Consider the following 12,351-nt stretch of genomic DNA (forward strand, 5'->3'; position numbering starts at 1 on the left):
AAATAATAGAAAATGGTTATAAAAATTCTGTAGTATAATCTCACTGAATTATAGTACAATAGAGCTAAGTGTCTCACTTAAAATCTGTCTTTTTCATAGTATATGTGATTTGGTTAAGGAATCATTGAAAACTTGGCATGATTTTACTCTTTCATTTGCTTTTAAGGTGTATGGTAAAACAATTGATGGACAGCAAACCATTATTGCATGCATAGAGAGCCATCAGTTCCAAGCAAAAAACTTTTGGTAAGTTCTTAACTGATATTTGCTGTATCTTATTTTGTTTAAGTATCTCAGGGCTCATCTACACTAGCCCCCTCTTTTGAAGGGGGCGTGTAAACAACCATGTTCAGAGAATAGCAATGAGGTGCTACACTGCTTGCCACAGCTTCGAAGTTAGCAACGTCAAAGTTCATGTGGTGGGAATTATGTTAATGATGTGCTGCATATGCAGCACAATACCTCATTGCTATTCCCTGATCTGTCTCATTTACATGCCCCCTTTGAAGGAGGGGGCTAGCGTAGATGAGCCCTCAGTGTAGCAATCACCTTCACTGTGTGTAATTTTGAAGCTTCTATCAGGACCTGTACAGAAAAGCTTTGCTTATAATAGTGGCAAAATGGCAGGTTACAAATCTGTTACGGAATATTTCGGAAATTCCCAGGTAGGCTTTTGCCTTGACTTTTCAGTGATTTTTTTTTTTTTTTTTCTTTTTAAAAACTTTCGTTTTTCCTTCCTTGATTGTTTGCCAGTTATTCTTTGCTTTTAAGTTGTAACATATCAACAAAGAAAAGCAAACTGCAGACTAGGAAATATGTGGATTTCCTACTGGCAGAGGAAGAAATGTCAGACTGTTTCAGTTTCACTTTCTATTTTTCCTTGTCAGTGCCAGACAGTCCTTAACAGAACTGTCTGAGTTACGTGGGTTCACTTAGGCAGTCAGTGGAAATGGGGAGCCACTGTAGGATGGTGGGCTCAGTAGTTTCCACTAGCTTGAAACTCTTCCTTAAGCTCCCAATTTATAAGGCCTCATTTACTCCACAGATACTTTCCTTTTTGTTGAAAGAGAGATGAGCTGGATTCTTTCAGGAGTAATATTTAGCCTCTGCTTCATCCTACAGCTCTGTGATCATTAGTCCTTCACCAGCAATTCATCACAAGACAAAGGACAGAATAAACCAGTAAGGCTGATTGGTGGTCAAAATACCTCCTGTAATCTAGCCTTATACTGCCAGGGTAAACAGATTTTTTTCTCCCCCTCCCTGTCAGTTGTTTTTTTTTTTTTTTTTTTTTTTTTTTTTGCCCAGAAAAAAAGTGGGAAATTGGGAGGGGAGCAAGACAAAACATTTATTTTTTGGAAATCTGTATCCAAGCATTGAGAGTGATTGATTTTGCTAGCAGAAACAGCTTTTTTTCCAGAAATAAGAAATGCCTTGTTTAAGGGTCCCTCCCCCCCCACTCCCCACCCCAGGTCCTCTTAACCAGTCTGGTCTGTATCCTACAGCATCATGTATTAGGAAGACAAGCTATGGTTGTGAAGAAACTTACCAGTCTTTCAGGTTTTCCGGTTCTGAAAACTTTCAAGGAATTGTTACTCAGGTAAAAGGAAAACTAGCTTCCTTGCAATCCCAAAAAATCAAAGGAGCTATGAAAAAAACTAAGTGAAAACTCTAGCGTCTCCAAAAACACAGCAAATCAGAACAAGATGTGTGTTTCAGAAACTCAGGCAAAACATTTGTGATGATGGAAGAAGTCATCAGTCACTATTACTTAATTTTCACAATAGGAAAGATTTAAAAGAAACGTAGCATGTATTTTTCCCATCACTGTCAGAGGTTTTTTAATTTGTATCTTAACTCCTTGGAAGTTTTCTTATCAGAATAGCACACTTATTGCCTTAGAGAGAGTGCACTTACTGGCATGGGATGATAGCAGTTGTCACAGGATTTGAAGCCTGCTGTAGCCCTTCTTTAGTACATTTGTGTTTCTTTTGTGTATATAATTCTGTAGTAGTGTAGTGCCTAGATAAAGATTTTGTCTCTCTTTGGGACTCTGCCTAGGTCAGGGCATGTCCCAATCCCCATTCTTCAAATCCTGCGTCAGTTGCAAACAGCCCATGCCAGTAAGTGACTTGCACAAGAGTTACTTGCACTGCTTGGGTAGAGTTTACATGGTGACAAGAGCAAGACTGGCAAGTTCTTCAAGCCAAGGACCAAAAACTTTGTGCCCTCGTTTATGGTGTCACCTTCAGCTTTGGCCTCAGTGCACCAATCTGACTGCACCAGCACCATAGCTTTTGTATGTAGCACTCCAGCAGTACTGTATACTGGCTGACAAAGACGATGGTGCAGAACTGTTCACTGTCCTCTTATAAAGAGCAGGGTAAACCTTGAGCAAATATCCATGTTGGGCAGCTCTTGGTTCCCAGGCCTCAGGTCAGGTGGAGTGGATTAGCCGAGCCCCACTTCATGCTGGCTTTCCTACATATAAGTGGGACCCCTTAGCTGGAGGTCCTGCAGGCAGCATAAGAGATGACTGTTGATCCTGGCTGCCCTGGATCACACAGTTCTCCAGTCGTGGGGCAAGCCTGCACTTGGGCCTTCTAGGTTTCTGCCCTGGTGGCACCAGACCCTGTAAAGGGTAAGGTCCAGGCAGTGTTCTCCTCTAAACAGCCATTTTGAGTCAGGCCATGAAAAACATAACCTCCCCCACCCTGACTGTCAGGTGTGGAGCACAGATAGAGGGATTTATGCCATGGTTCTCCACACAAGAGTGTAGACCAGGGGTCAGCAATCCCTGGCACATGTGCCAGGTGATTTGCATTGGCACATTGATGCCCCTCCTCTCCCATGCAGCTGGGAGCTTGTTTCCTCTGGGTTAACAAAAGACCTGCTAATGCTGGCAACCACCATGTAAATGGTAAAGCTCTGCATCTTTATTAACAGAGTTATTGTAAGTAGGATTATTAGTGACTTTAAAAAGTATCACCGGCACTTGTATTGTACATAAGTCTAAAGGTCAAATTTAGTCACTCTGCCTCAGAAAGGTTGTTTTACCCGTGGTATAGACCTTTTTGTGGTGGTCATCCCCTTGCTATGCCCAGGGACCCCTGTACTGAAGATTTGAGTCCTGGGTATCGCCCACTTAAGCTCTCACAAGAACAGCATGGCTCCCTGCATGGATGCCTGCCCCATCTTGAGCATTATCCTATGTGGGCACGTACAGTTGCCAGACATGCTGCACATCATAGTCATTGTCCCCATCATGGTGCCTGTTGCACAGCGTGCAGTGTAGGTTGCCATCCACATACTGTTGCAGATCTACTGGCTGCAACCGCTGCCATGGCAGTGATTCCAGGAGGGAGTCTGGGTCCTCAGTACCATGCTCATGGCCACAATCCCAGTATGGCCCTCAACACAGTTATGAAGGATCTTCACCACTGGTGTAGTGGTTGATCATGCCCCAACCTTCTGTTTTAGGACCTGACATCAGTGGACCAGCCCTGTACCATTGCTAGGGTATGTAGGCCCTTTGATAAAACAGCTGTTGCAGTGACATGATGGATACAGTTGTACCAGTGGGGTTCACCCAGCCTTCCCTGACACCTGTGGTTGGGGCCTTGGAGAGACCAAACCCTTCACACTCTCAGCCCCTCCAAGGAAACCTCCATAGAGGGGACTCTTCAAGCCCTACAAGATGAGAAGGCACTAGCTCCAGGGCCTCCAGTATGAATGGAGACACTGATGGTTGTGCCCTGTTTATCATAGTCAAACAAAGCCATTATGGCATCCCTGCTGGCTGTCCCTCAAGAAGACACAAAGGCTTATCAGAAGCTATTGACGAGAGTGACTTCCAGCATTAGCCTGCAGGTGGAAGAACTGGACGAACCCTCAGGCTGTCTATTCAGTGTGCTCTGTGTTGCAGCACCAGCTAGGGTGGTTCTGCTGCTTCATGAAGGGGTGGCAAAGATTATGAATGCCCTGTGGCAAACTCTTTCCTTCCTCTTTATCTCAAGAAGGCAGAAAAGAGGTACTTCGTGCTCTCTTCTATATAGACACCCTGCTCCCAACTCTTTGGTGGTGGGGGCAGTGAACCACAGACAACATCAAGGCTAGCCTGAACAAGGACTCCAGGAGGCAGGATTTATCTGAGCGGAAGATAATTTTTTTTTGTTTCAGTTTTCAGCTGAGGGTGGCAAACCACCAGGCCCTCCTTCAGTGAAATGACTTTAATTTCATGGCAGAGCATAGCCAAGCTTGTACCAGGACGGAGCATGTAGCTTTCCTGGAGGAGAGCACTGCAACTCTCAGGGTGGTTCTCCTGGCATCTTTGATGCTGTGGCTACAGTTGCTCAGGCCATGGCCTCAGTGGTATCTATGTGCAGGGTGTAATGGCTCCTCCTTTGTGGACTCTGTAGAGGCCCAGAATTCACTGCAGGATCTTCTGTTCAGTGAGCAGATCCTGTTTGCAGGATGGAGAGTTGTTAAGCTCCATGGTCTGAAGGTGTTGCAGAAGATGTTGAAGACACTGAGACTCAGTCCTGGCCACAGTCCACACAGAGTTCAAACCCCAGCAGGCTCAGAGACAGGGAAGCTACTTTCACCAAGAGTCTCTGTATAAAAAGTATAGGGGCTAAAAGAAGCACTCCTCAGCCAGCCTCAATCTCCAGAAAGCGTATTTCCCTCTTCATGAGCCACAGATGCATCTTGTAGTTTATAGTAGCTCAGGAACACGGCCCAGTTTGCAGTCCTCCCTGCTTACCTTGTTGACAGCAGCCAGGGTGTTCTCCAAGTGCGTGTTGATAGTGATAGTTACCACAGATCTCAGGGTATCCAGATCTACCCATACCTTGATGATGGGAGGTGAAGTTGCCCTTGACCAACCAACATGCCTAGGTATGCAGCATTCCTGCTGTGCTTGTGTCATGCTCTAGGTCTGTGGGTTAATGACAAGAAATCCATATTAGTGCTGGTGCAGAGGGATAGAATTAGTTGGAGCAGGGTTAGATGTCGCAGCTGCGTGATGGAGAAGTTCAAAGCCCTGGCAGACCTCATCCACAAGGCCTCCTGTGTTCTGATGATGATGGCCAGAGTGTGCCTTCATCTTTTGGGGTATGTGGTAGCATGCACTTACATCCTACACCATTCTGGGCTCCATATGCATCCTCTGGAGCTGTGGATGGCCTCAGCCTTCTCCAGGGCCATCGTCAGTTTCACAAGGCTCTTGCCATTCCCGAGACAGCACTTACCTCTCTTCAACGATGTCTCAATCTGACAAAGTCCCTACAAGGAGACCTGTTCCAGAGCAGGTCCTCTTTCCATCAAGCTAGTGTCAGATCCCAGTTTTGGGAGGGGAGAGGGGCTCAGCACTGAGACATCTGATGGCATTGCACATTAACATGAGAGCTCAGAACAGTGCTTTTCATGTCCATGGCCTTACAAAAAGTTTGCAAATAAGGTCTTCATCCTATAAAGCATAACATGAAACCTAATGCTTGCTCCTTGTTAGCCAGTGGAGTACCCTGAAGAGACTGAACTGCACTTGGTAACAAAGATCTGACCTTAATAGTTTTCCATGCCTGTCCTCAAAAAATTATAAAAGCTAATGAAAAACCTCATTTGGAATCCATGTTGTTTCAACTGAGTTTTAGAAATTGGGAAGAGGCAGGGGCTCAGATATGACAGGTTAAAAGTACCAGCTCTGTTTTTGTTTTTAAAAGGAATTCACTTACTGGAGTTATTCTCCAGCCTTAACTTGTCTCTTTGCCCAGTCACCGCAGCCCAGCAGGAGCTGAAACCGTCAAACACCTCTCCTCCTGCCATCCCAGCACAGCTTGAAAAGTTGAAAATTTCAGTGTCTCTGAGCCCCTAAATAGCTCAGCAAGGGCCGAAATGGAGCTGGATGCTCTACTGTCCTCTGGCTACCGCTGCAGTGGGAACTTACCCTGGCTGTTGCAGGCAGCCTGACTGGGATTGGGACGCTCCCAAACATAGTCCTGAACCCCACTTGACTCATTAATCCTCCACCCTGGTATTCACCTCCCTCCCAGGATCACCTTCCATGTCTTCTCCTGGGTCCAGGAAGCACCTTGATTAGTGGAGCCGTGCATGGCTGTGGTTCCACTAATTAGATGTGCAGCTTTTCATTTCCTCCTGCGTAGGCACGCAAGTGCACACCCTACAGGAAGCTATGGTTACCAGTGTCTCCTAGCAGCATGGCAGCCTAGTTGAAAGAGCTAAGGAAATGGACACATTCCTGTGAGTGTTTATTTCTGTCACATCAGCATTTCCGATGGAAAATTCTGTGGCAAAACAGTGGACCCTCACTAGTAAGTAAAATAGATAAATTAGTTGGGGGGAAAAAACATTGTTTTGTTTTATGCAGTCATTTAAACAGCTGAAAACCTCTGGCATTTGTACAATAAGCTTTGAGAAGTCTTGGTTCAGCAATGAGTGCAGAGTAATGGATATGACTTAAATTCTTATAATGCCTTTCACATTGAAGGGTGATGCTTTACAAACCACTGAAGTGACTTGTTTTTACTAAAATATAGGCTGTGCTAGAGTGACACATTGCAGTTCTCTAACAACTCACAGAACACTAGTATTTCTCCTATAACTGTTCAGGAAGTGAAGAATATATTCTTCAGCTGAAACAAGAATAATCTTAGGCATGCAGAGTGTATTATCACCAGTTAGAGTTTCGTTAGGGCACTGGTGCTAATATGCTTGTTATAAAAGATACTTGGGTGGTTCTTGTAGCTACAGGTTGTCAGGACATGACACTTACAGCACTTGTAGCATTATAGTGCCATCTAGCAGCCTAGTTGGGAAACTAGGGATTCAAGAAACACTGAATCAATAGCTTCCTAAGAACCTTATGCTCTCCTTACTCTCTTCTCCTCTTCCCCCTGCCCCACTTCCCCGCCCTCAAGAGAACTACAACCTATCAAATCCTGCCTTTTCTTGGATTTAGGGTTCTGAAATTATAGCCTAAAGTATTATGAATTCAGGCATTAACTTGTCAGAAATATATTCACTGGAGCATTTCTGCATCAATCTGTGTGGATTAATTATTACATGGTAGTCCTACCTACCTTTTTTTTTTTTTTTTGGTGTCTCAGTATTGTTAGCTTCTGAAAGCAAATAAAATCTGTAGCTAGTTTTGTAGAAAGTGAGTTTATGATGTGTACCCAAACTGTTTGTTTTTCTTAAATACGTAGAGTATGAATAGGGACAGCCCAGGAACTGTCCTAATATAGCTTTTTATGACAGAAGAATGCACTAGCCTTTTAGGAAGTATCTGTCTTGCAGGGAGGCAAGCAGTGCAAAATGTAGTCTACCTGTATTTCAGATATCTGAAAAGATACGATCTCCCTTTCTATGGTTTGGCAAGTGGAGAGAGAGAGAGAGAGCTCAATGGTTAGAGCATTGATTTGCTAACCCCAGGGCTGTGAGTTCAGTCTTTGAGGGGGCCATTTAGGGATCTGGAGGCAGATACTTTTTTCTTGAAGTCCATCAGGAGTGGTGATAGGTCCTGCTGTAGGTACAGAGGACTTGGCTTGATGACCTTTCGAGGTCTCTTCCAGTTGTATGAGATGTGTGTATCTTCTTCCAAATGGAAGAAATGCACACAGTTCTGGAGCTTTATATTTCTGTCAGAGCTGCCCAAAGCCCTAGCTATAGTCAGTGTCGTGATTTATGGGTTTTGGTATATTTTTAGAATCTTTGCATTTTTATTTTAAAGTTACTGGGCTGCAAAAAATGCCTGTTGTTGGAAATCATCCAGTGAGTTTTCCTTTCCTTGAAACAGTATTTAGCTGCAAGTATTCAGAGAATAAATTCCTGTTAGAACGTCTGTGTGAATAGATCTTGCCCCATATCCAAAACCAAGAATAACTGTTGTCACAGAATCCAATTTTTTCTCGAAAGTGCCTTAAAATCATGAGTAACTTTCTTATGTAGAAATACTCTGTTCTTCATATGCTACTGTTCTTAACTATCTCACATACTAAGTTTGGCATTAATAATGCAGAACTGTTTGAAATGCAACATTTTATTCAAATTTATTTTTTCTCTGCTGCCTTTATAGCTGCTCTTTTATTTTTAAGGAATGGCCGTTGGAGGTCAGAATGGAAGTTTACAATCACCCCTTCAACCACTCAGGTGGCTGGCATTTTGAAAATTCAGGTAGGCTTATTGTAAATTAGATGCTTTAGGATTTAGTAGGCCTTTCACGTTTTTAATTAGGGGAATCTCCTGGTAATATAGTAATATTTTATAATAACTGTAGCACAAGAAAAACATGTAACAGGTATACTAATACTTTTGCAGTGTTTTAAAATGAACTGGCATATTTCTGGCTAAATATTCATTCACACACTTATACATTTGTGTGTGTGTTTGTATACACATGATTTTAAATGTATAATGGAGGGTTTTGCAGACTTATCCCATTTTGTGTTGTGAAGCAGAAGGTTGGGGTTTTTGGGGGTGGAGGAAGGATGAATGCTCTCTTGCCTCCTGTATTCAGATTCTTGATGTTTATATCCAAACCCTTTGACCAGGTTGTTTGGGCTATTTCCTCTTGAGGGCATGGGATGAGATGAAATACACTCCTTGGTCCAGGAGGTGTATGCTGCTTCTACGACGCAAATGGAAACATTTTTAAAAGGCGTCAAAAATCAGGTTTGCCATTGTCAAAAATGGCAAACATTTCTTTGGATATGCTACCAGACTCATTACAAGTGCTGCCAAATTAATGAATGCATGTATACATGAGAAATCATTACTGCACCTCTCCACCAGTCCCTTTGGGAAGGCAGAAAGCAAACTTTTCCCTAAAAGAGTGATTGTTGAAAGCTTCATTTTGAGGAATTCTTCTGATGGTAGTATAATTGCCTGTATTTTATGATTCGCTGTGCATCATGGTCAGTCTCTCTTTTTTTCAAGAAATATTTCTTCAGTTGTATGAAAATTCTCATTTTCTGATAATGACACTTTCATCTGTTTGGAGAGGTAAAACCAGAAATTATTTTATTCTCTGTGGATTTAACTGTGAATGAATGGTGTTATTTTTGCCACAACTGGTAAACAGATGTCCTCTTACCCTTCTAAGATGAAACATGAAGAAATTTTCTGAAGAGCATTTATATGCGTGTGGTGCCATTGATATACCTCTTTGAAAGTTACTAAAAGGTGATCATGGATGGGCATATCGCACAATTTATTAGACACAGATTACACTTCAAGTGCCTCCTTTTTTTATCAATGATCTCTAGGGCTCCAACTAAAAAATGAACACTAATTTTCTGTTTCAAGGCTCAGTTCCAAGACCTTTCCCTCAGTTTTACTTGCAAGTGCATGTGCACCATAATTTCCTTTTGAGTGTTAACCGTTAAGGACAAAACCCTCTTATCTTAGCATTTGCCAAAGATTTCAGTTGAAATTGTAGAGACCATTACTCTCCAATTCCATGTCTTGGTGTGAATAACCTTACATCTAAGTCAGTAGTTTCCAGATGGGCCACAAGGCTCAGGGCTTGGCCTGCTCCACCACTGTGGGGGGCCTGCCCTGGCACTCCAGCCCATGTTGCCCCCTCTCCCACAATGTTCTTACTCAGCAGTAGCTTCCCGGGGTGAGGGAGGGGGAAGGCAGCCCCACGGGCTGGATCTGGCTTGCAAGATAAGCATGGCTCTGCATGCTGCTGCTGTTCTCCCTTCCCTCAGCTGGGGGAATACAGGGCTGGAAACCACTAGTAGGAGGGTTAACCCACTGCTCCCATTAGCTGAAATTGCCCTATGGGAGCAGTAGAGGGCAGTAACTATGAGCAGCAGGGACCACAGAGCCAAGGTAAGTGACTGTGCTCACTCCTTCCCCCATGGCCAGTCCCCACATTCCATCCCCATGAAGCACCACCCCCTCTTGCTCAGCTCTCCTGGCTCCTGGTCCACTCCTGCACCTCCCCCACCTTTTTGCTCAGCTCTCCCCCACCCTTGCTCTTGCACCCTCCCCTTGGTCAGACTTGCTACCCCTGTCATGCTCCTGCAGCATCCCTCCTGGCCAGACTCTGCACCCATCCTTGCTCCTGTACCTTCCCTCCTGGCCAGACACCCCACTTCAGCACCCTACCCCTCCCACTGTCACCCCAATCCCAATACCACACCATGGCAGCCCTCCCAAACACAGAGCCCTCATTTTGGCCTAACCTCGGAGCCTGGGTGGGAGCTCTCAAAATCTACTAACCCCTGGACTGTGAAAGAGTTATCAGGTCTGTGGAAAGCCCAGAAGTTTGGTCTTCCCTGCCTCCCTCATCCCCTGTGAAGCTGAAGCACCAGGGGATTGAGGTATCTCAGTTGGAGGTCGCATTAGTTGAGGAGTTGGTGGGTTTTTTTGTTTTTTCATTTGTGTAGTCCCCAACTGATTTTTTTTTTTTCTTCCCCTCTGTAGATCAGTGGCCCCTGACCCAAAACAGGTTCTCCAACCCTGCTATAAATAAATACAATGTTGAATTTTTTTTGTTTTGGACAAATATTGGCATTTTTAATTCATTTAAAATAAAGTTTAGTTGACTAGCATGATAAAGTGCTTAATCTTTTATTTGGATTTTGATATTTCCTTTCTTACTGGTTATATATGCCCCCTATTGAGAGAGGTCCAGAAGCCAATTATGAATAATTTACTATTTAATGTATTTAGAGTTAAAGGCATTTTGTCATCATGGGTGATTGGCTGGTCCCTGGGAGGATTTACATTGGGTGGGGTGGGCCACAAGCCAGTAAGTCTGAGAACCACTGATCTAAGTGCTCAAGGTGTGCCTCTTAAATTTTCCTGTTTAAATCCCCCCCTTCACAGAAACTAGTGATCAGCATTATAATCCCATGTTTTCAGTGTCTTCAAATCCCTCCAATGTTTAAATCATTCACTTTATGAAAATTAATTTTAATACCTTTAAAAGTCTAAGAGTGTAAATTAAGAACAGAGGAGGAGGGAGTACAGTAAACCTTTGTGGGGAGGGTCAAGAGTTTTCAAATGCATTCTGCTCTTTCTACTACTTCAAGTCACTAAGATGGTGCGGGGGACGGGGATTCTTTTGTCCCTTGGCCTCATTGAGCATTTACTTGTGACATTTGGGAACATATATAAAGAAAGGGGATCTCAAAACACAGACCAATTTAGAAAGATCACCTGGGCTCACTTAATACAAGATACCACACTGCTTCCAACAGCCTGGAAAAGTAAGGAGACCAGCAGCACATTGCAGCCTGAAACTCTGCCAAAAGTCTCCTTGAACAAAATCAATATTATTTGAGTAGCTTCCAGAAAGTCTCCTACAGAATACATTTCTGTTCTGCAAGTACCTCAGATAAAATCAACTCTTATTTGGAAAAGCAATTCCTGAAAGTGTAAGGTGCTACTTTAAGCACATGTGCTGAGCATTTCTAAATATAACTCTGCATTTCAGTGGAACTGCACCATCAACAGCTCTCTCCTCTGTTCCCCTAGAAAAGTGGGTTTACATATTGATTAATGTTGGCATTTAGTACCAGGCTAAGTCTGTATCTGTAGCAATATATTTATTGCGGTGTTCTCACCTTTTGCATAGGTTCACTATTATGAAGATGGTAACGTTCAGCTAGTGAGCCATAAAGACATACAAGATTCATTAACAGTGTCTGTAAGTTGTCTTTTTACATTGTCTCACGTTGAATTGACACATTTTTGATGTAGGTTTGTAATGTATTCTTTATTGACAGTGTTTAAGACTTTTGGTGCTCAGTGTGAGTTCTGGCCTATGTATTTTACAATGCAAATGTGTTGTATTCTGCACAAAGATTGTTAGACATTCTGACACAGGATCCTTTCACCATTTAGAAGTAAGTGAATAAAATTGTGCATACAAGTAGATAAGTAATGCTTTTTTGTTGCTTGTACATCTAGGTATAGATGTCTGCTAGAGTGTGTGAAGTCTTCCAGAATAGTGTAATTTCAATTTGCTGCATGACTATTTTTCCTTGTGACTTTTAAAGAAACAAAATTAGGTTAATTTTAGTTGAGATTAGAGTTTGAACTGTCTGCACTTATTCTAACTCTTAAACTGTGTGATATTATGGAACTAGATTTTGAATATCCAGGGAGGGTAGTATACTGAATTAGTATCCAGATGAACACTGTCCTTTCCATCCCATTTATTATCACGCAGTTGGCAGTGTTTGCGCAGAAGAAGATCAGGGCTCTAAAAATAGCAATGTGTAAGGGGAGAATTCTAGCTAGTGCATGCTTGAATTGGTACAGCATATCTGTAACCAAAGATGTCACCTTTACTTTCATGGACATTCAATCTATTTCTGG

General features: G+C 43.0%; 1 protein-coding gene across 1 annotated transcript in view; it reads left to right on the forward strand.

Annotated features, from left to right (window-relative positions):
• The window catches only part of CAPZA2 (capping actin protein of muscle Z-line subunit alpha 2), a 41,797-nt gene that overhangs the window by 24,604 nt on the left and 4,842 nt on the right, over positions 1 to 12,351 (forward strand). The window contains exons 6-8 of the mRNA XM_075014895.1: positions 167 to 246; positions 8,112 to 8,190; positions 11,606 to 11,677. Of these exons, the coding sequence (XP_074870996.1) occupies positions 167 to 246; positions 8,112 to 8,190; positions 11,606 to 11,677 (231 nt within the window). The remainder of the gene's footprint in view (positions 1 to 166; positions 247 to 8,111; positions 8,191 to 11,605; positions 11,678 to 12,351) is intronic.

Source organism: Carettochelys insculpta, chromosome 1, assembly GCF_033958435.1.
Source record: "Carettochelys insculpta isolate YL-2023 chromosome 1, ASM3395843v1, whole genome shotgun sequence".
NCBI classification, from domain to species: domain Eukaryota; kingdom Metazoa; phylum Chordata; order Testudines; family Carettochelyidae; genus Carettochelys; species Carettochelys insculpta.